Here is a 7,261-nt window from a genome sequence, read left to right on the forward strand (position 1 = left end):
ACTGAGGAGAATCGAAACGTTTATTTTACTCTTCAGTTTATATTACGTTATATTATTCATAACAGAATGATTACGCACGGATACCTGTCAGCTTTTATTGGCACACATTATAATATTAATTGATTTACTCTGTGGAATAAATCTTATTCAGCTCAATTATTAAACAATTTAATTTAAGAAAATGTATTAAATTGGACTCAAATTTAATTGATTATTTACTAAGTTCATGCGTTAATTTTAACGTTATTTACTTTGAAAGTATAACATCAGAAATAGATAGATTTACATTTTGATACACAAAGTGTAAGCATCAATAATAACAAAAATGCTATTTAATTCAAGAAATTGGGTTACATTATTTCTTCGATATCTAGCAGTGTACACATATATTTTTTAATATTATATTGTATAAATAAACAACAGTTACAACATGTGACATAGAAAACTTTTCTTGCTATGGAGTACAGATTATAAAGTTAATTTAATTTCTCTAATTACTATATAGCCATTCAATTAAATTTTTTCTTTCATAATCGGTTTTACTTCAATTATTTTTGTTGTAATATTATTCTTTGTACTTATCGCGATTATTCTTTATGTTTGTCACATATGTTTATATACAGTTTCTAAGAGTTCTTTCGGAAGCTTATTTTTTTCTCGGTATGCTACTTCGCGTCTTTAAATCGCTATTCTGCTTTTTGTTCTGCATCATATCTCTGCTGCTGACACGAACTTTCTCTTTTTTGCATCTCGATCTCTGGTGTAACTTTTTTTTTTTATTGTATTCAGTGAGTGGAGGATCTTTCAAGTATGGCGGACAAGAGGAATGGAAAAGGAGAAAGAGAAAGCATTGATCGTCTTGAAAACAGCTGCCTCGCGTGTCTTCCAAGTCTTAACAGGACGATTATAGACGTATACTTACTCTACGAGGCGGGGCTTCACCAGTCTCTCATGAATGACCCTATTCTCTCAATTATTCAACTCGTATGACCGTCGGTCATTCGCTACTATGAAATTGGATGAAACTTTTGCTTTGGAAAAAAAAAATTTACAATTTAATATTCGTATAGAATAGAGCGCATCTTGATTGGCGACTACTTCTGCCTTTTGCCTTCTTGTTTTTTTTCTTGTTAATATCATAAGTTCTCTGCGCAGAACAACACGAAAATTCAGCGCATAAAAATACTTCGCGTGGCCAATCGCGAATCCTCCGGACTCCGAATTCCACCATTCCGCCTGCGACTTTACGATCCGGCCTCCAACCCGGAGACACTAGCGAGGCGCAGTTTTCCAGTCGCTCCTTTTTATTGGTTCGCGACGAGGACGAACTGTATATACTCGTCGGCATGCTTGTCAAGGACCAGCATCGTCGTTTTCAACGGCAGCTGGGAGCGAACCGCGACTTTGGTCCTCTGGATGCTCGTGTATTCCGGGGTGTATTCCCTCTCTCTCTCTCTCTCTCTCTCTCTCTCTCTCTCTCTCTCTTTCTGTCCCCCTCACCGGCACCCCCGTGACCCCCTCATAAGCGGATTACGTGGGTCCCGAAACGAGCCAAGCGAGGCTCGATGGCACGAGGAAGGTAGCGTGGGGTGGGCTGTAGGGGGGAGCTGTTCAAAATTACGCTATCGCGACCTCGCAACGCTCACGCCCCTCCGCGTCAAACCCCCTTTGCCATCCTACGAGGCAACCAGGCACGGCAACAACCCCCGTCTTCGTACAAGACATCGATGTCACAAGCGTTCCATATTTGAAGACATCGGCGTCGTTCTGTGCGAACGTATTGAGATTTCAATATCGAATCTTGTTTCGCGATAACGGTATAGTTTCTCTGATGGTTACAACTTCCGTTTCTTCCTCTTTCAATTACCGCATTTTGTGAAAAACCATAAAACCATTTACGAAATCATTGATTGATTTAATTTGTAATCGATTTCATTGTCGATACTATACTTCCTTATTCGTATCTTAGAAATGAGCCGCCGAATGTTTATAAACTCCATAGAATTCAATTCAATTTCTAAGAATTATAAGAATTTTGAGCCTTATACAACTAGTTAGAACTTTTTGTTTAAGTACTTTTTAGACTAAGAATTGAAAATCTTTTTATTGCTAATGTAGTGTTAGATAACAAAAATATTTTCAACTATTAATCTGAAATTATTAAAAAAGGAAAATTTCTAATAAGCTACTTGTAATTGAGGAGTGGCTGAGGCATCTATCATACAATTCACTGTTAATTTACAAGCTGCGTTCGTTTTAACGCTTATAGCGCTTGTGAGCATCAATTATCCTTGTTTAATATTTAATACTTAATAAACAACAAAGATGAAATATCGTTCAAAGCGTGGTAAGCGCTAAAGCGAACCTAACCATAATGTCAAATTGTATCCAATTTGAGTTCTTTCCTTTTTCCTAATCATTTCTATGGATTTATTACTACTCATATTCAGTGTGTTAATTTCATTAAAATAATGGAGTTAAACAATTTAACTCAAGAAAATTAAATTTATTAAATTTTACCCAAATTTTTATTATTTATTAAATGTACATATACATTAATATAGCTGTTGTTTACTTTGAAAATAACCACAGAAATGAATTGATTTATATTTTGGACATATATGGACGTCACGTCGGTCACGCGCTTTATTTATAAACATTCGGCAGTTTGTTGCTAAGATACGAGCGGCAAGAGGAAGACAGTAAGCGTTGACAACGAAATCCATCCGAAATGTGCAATTAATCTCAGCTCTGATTTAATAGATTGAAATCGATTCGGTAATTGGCTAAACTTTTTAATTATTCCTTTTGAACGCTGCGTAGAGTAGTTTTGAGAGCGTAACGTAGTAATGCGAATCAGATACATGCCAAAAGAAAATTTCTCGCTGAGACTTATAAACGTAATAATTAATAACGAGCGCTTCCTTCCCTCATGTTGCAGGAATGAATCAACGCAAGCAACGTCGCGAGAGGACAACCTTCACCAGAGCTCAGCTGGATGTGTTGGAGGGACTATTCTCGAAAACGAGATATCCGGACATCTTTATGCGAGAGGAGGTTGCCCTTAAGATCAACCTGCCAGAGTCGCGAGTCCAGGTAATTATTCTTTTTTTCATATTTTTCCTTCTCGTCCTACTCGCAGATTTTATAGCTTCTAAAATATCATTGTCAACAGTGTAGAAATAATAATGGAGGCAGACGGAAAGGTCCTCTGAACTTTCAGCGAGTAAATCGCGCTCTTCACGAGATTGTCATCGTCGATTTCGCGGACGGTATGTTAACTTAACGTTTAAAGTCATTACATTCTTTGCGCGTCAAATTGCACAAAGTAAAAAGTGATACGCAACGAAAACGAGAGAGCGGGGAAGAGAAGCGGGAAAAAGGAATGAGAGAGACGGACGGGAACGCGTTTCGTGCTTCGGCAATCGCGGGCGAGATTTAAGATATTTACACAGCGCGATGTTCGCGCCCTACGTCCTTCCATTTCGCCATTGTCCCAGCCCCGCAGCTCGTACATTGATAGATGTGCCGACGAGCTCGTTGACGCTTTTATTGCGGTTCCGTGACATCTTTATTTCGCGGCGGGGCGTTACCAAGTCACGATCGCGCGGTTCTTCTTGTGCCTCGAATACTGAGCTTCAATTACGTCGCCAACCCCCGTTGTTTAGATGTAACACACAGAGAAAAGTTTCGTAATACGCGAATAGAAAAAATAAGGTTATTAATCAAAAAGTTCCGAAGAATTGAATATTTGAATATATTCAAAATTACATTTACTTACATTATACGTTATGTTTCTGTATTAATTATTAGTATACACGATTTTCCAGTCATCATTTTTACAGGTATATAAAAATTATTAAAGTGATTCTTACATATACTTTAAAGGCCGGCAGAAGTCACGAGACCTCTGTCGAAGATTTTTCTTATCCTAAATTACGATTAAAATATTAAGAAAATATAATTGCGATATTCGTAATTAGGAAAGTCGTCTGAAGAAGTGTATAGTTTTTTTTTGGAAAAAAAGAGTAAAATAAAAATTCATTCTGATATTTCACTTGATTTGCTACAATGCAGTTGAGGTGCAGATAATTTTATTTATTATAATGTTTCAAGAATCAAATTGCAAAATCGAATTCTGTACACGCCTTCACAATTTCGTAAAAAAAAGAAGACGAAAAGGTTTCATACACGAAATATTTCTACACACAGACAAAACACAGTTCCTCATTTGAGTTGAGGAACAAATTATTTTATTTATTATAAAATTTTTAAGAGTGAAATATATATTGCAAAATCCGGCTTTATCTTATAAAAATCCGGAAGTTTCTAAAAATTTAGCTAGATATAAATTTGAAAGTAATTTTTTTGAACCGTCTAAACAATTACGTAGAAATCTCAAACATGATGAACAATGCTGCAAAAAGTTTTGACATTCTGACAATCAGTTTGAGCATCCTACATAATTATTTTGGTTTAACAAAATTACTTGTCAGAACTTGAATTAATTAAATTTTTAGATATTTCAGCAAAATCATTCTTTCCATGTAGCTTCGTAAAACATAAGTCAACACAAATTTTATGAGAAAATATTTCTTCTACAAGATAATATACGATAGAGATATATATCTACAACGGAAACGAGATGTAAATGAGGTTTCTCATTTCTCGTCACTCTTGCCGGCACTTAATATTATCTTTATTAAATTATGTGTGGTACTTAAAAAAAAAAATAAAGATCATTATTTAGCCAAGTGCTCCTAGTATTTTAAAGAAAAGAAATAAACGCAAGACACGAATCATGTAATTCTCCTATACAATCATATATACTAAAGGTTAATAAACTTGTTAGATTTTTGATTGCAGTTGCCATTCACGGCGATTTAACTTCTCAAACCTCAATCCACTTTCCACGCTACTATCCTGTGTATTTTACGATTCCAGTAGCTTAATATTTCTTTTACGTACATATCCGTATATCTATGGATTTTCATATATAATCTTTTTTATAAGTCTTTAAACTTCTTTTGTATCTTTACTTAATAGATTTCGCTCATAATCCAGTGCATTTCTGTTATTTGAGTCCGTTTGAGTTACCGATGATTCTTTCGCGCAAATATCGCAGTATCGTAACTGGAATCGTAAAATATGTAGGACAGAAGCGTGGAAATTGAGTCCTGGGAAGTGAAGTTTCCGCGTGAAGTTAAGCCGCTGTGAATGGCGACGCAACTGCAAAAGGGTGTATCGCATACACGAAACACGTGTGTGTATACCTACGTGTAGCATAGCGAAGGGAATGCAATCGATGTATACGCAGGATGTATATATCGTATACGAACGACTGTGCATGTAGGGTCTCTATGCGAACGAATAATATCTGGAGGAGGGATGCTATCTGAAAGTTTTAAAGGCAGGGGAAGAGTTCAGAGGCTGGAAGATGGCTAGGGAGCAGAAGTCTGATGCAGGGCCATAGGTGTGTGTATGGATAGAGGTACACATGGTAGCGCGGCGTGCGAGGTACAACATATCGTTGATTTGTTCCTGGATTATAACCCCCGGCTCTGTCTCATTCGCTAGAGCTCTATACGAGCTTCTCTCTCGTCGAGAGAACCACGCAGCTGCGTGCAACGCGACCGATGCGATGCAACACATCGCTGAATGAGTTCCGCGTTCATCGCCGTTCGTTTATCACTTACGACCCGAGGACGAATCGGAAAATATTGTCTCGTCGATAGGAAAAAAGAAATAGCTAGGCAATTCAATCGCACACGACGGTTCTGCGTGGCTAGAACTATTGCAAAATTCTTCGATCGTTTATTACACGGGATTTTTTGCCTTGCGATATTTTATAATCGAAAATCTATGTCGAAATATAATAAGAACCCTCTAAAATCTTTGGAATCTAACTCTAAAGAGTGAACGCTTAAAAATTGAATCTTTTTTTCAATACTGATTCAATTTTTACTCAATTGTCACTCTTCAGAATTAGATTTCATTTAAAGATTTTAGAGAATAGAGAGACCATTAATGTAAAATATCTTACATGTTGGAAATATTCTATTCTATTTTTTAATTACAGTTTTGAAGCAATTTATACGTACATTTATCAACTGATTACATTTGAATGATTTATCGCATTTTATACCATGTTTTAAAATAAATAAGGTAAAAAAGATACATTAAATTTTCACAATTATCACATTGATATTTTCACGATATTTCACGGTGTGAAATAAAGTAAACATTAACAACACATGCAGCGCGAGCAGAACGTTCATCACGTTCGCATTAGCAAACAACGTCCGTGGCTCTCGCGTGCTGTTTTCTCCATCAATCCTGCGTGCTGGACGATGACACGTTCCCGGATGGGTATCGTCAGTAGGGTCATATTAATAGTACAAATAAGAAAATATATTTGTCATAACAGAGTGTCAACGCAGCTGCTCCGCCTCCCTCCCCCCTGGCTACTGGGGTGGTTTTCCGTTCGCTGGATGTAAACCAGATGGTGGCGCAATTTGCACCTCGGCCTCACCGACGGTCTCTCGTGTGTACAGGCATGAAACCGTCGGTGGTTGCCCCCGGGGGTCTCTGGATGCCATCGTGGCCTGTTTGGTTGGTTTTTGGGGATGACTCTCTCTCTCTCTTTCTCTCTCTCTCTCTCTCTCTCTCTCTCTCTCTCACTCACTCACTCACTCACTCACTCACTCACTCACTCACTCACTCACTCACTCACTCACTGCTTCTGAAGGGGGTGTCGTTGTGCAAACATACTGCTATAATGGGATCGTTCTCTGTCTGTTGCGCCAACCGTGACATAGATTCGTCTTTCTCGCTCTCTCGGAGGCTCGTTTCGTTCGCGTTGATACGCAATATCCGCGAATATCGCGCCTAACAGATTTCAGCACCCTATTGCGCGATAGAGAAGATGACTTTTGCGAAATGAGGATCTGCCGTCAAGGCGAAGTAGAAACCAAACAAATAGGAGAACAACTTGGAGACGAGCAATTATAGTCTTAGAATTGGCTCATGTATAATACTTTCCGATTTTGATGTATTGAAAAAATATGAAATTTTATTCTAATTGTTATGGATTAAATGTGACACGTAAAAAATAATTAGACTTCCAGAATTAAATAAATAATATTTACAGAAATTGCAGTAATTCTTTATACGGAAGAATAATATTTCTTATATATACATATATTCATATATGTGAGTGTATTTTATATATACATATTTTTTTAATATGTACGTTCAACAA

General features: G+C 37.1%; 1 protein-coding gene across 1 annotated transcript in view; it reads left to right on the plus strand.

The window, feature by feature from the left end:
* LOC108694904 (box A-binding factor-like) overlaps nucleotides 1–7,261 on the plus strand; it is a 39,988-nt gene that overhangs the window by 30,675 nt on the left and 2,052 nt on the right. Inside the window, exon 5 of the mRNA XM_018204601.1 lies at nucleotides 2,942–3,096. Coding sequence (XP_018060090.1) covers nucleotides 2,942–3,096 — 155 coding nt within the window. The remainder of the gene's footprint in view (nucleotides 1–2,941; nucleotides 3,097–7,261) is intronic.

The sequence above is a fragment of the Atta colombica genome, unplaced genomic scaffold (genome assembly GCF_001594045.1).
Source record: "Atta colombica isolate Treedump-2 unplaced genomic scaffold, Acol1.0 scaffold126, whole genome shotgun sequence".
Classification (NCBI taxonomy): domain Eukaryota; kingdom Metazoa; phylum Arthropoda; class Insecta; order Hymenoptera; family Formicidae; genus Atta; species Atta colombica.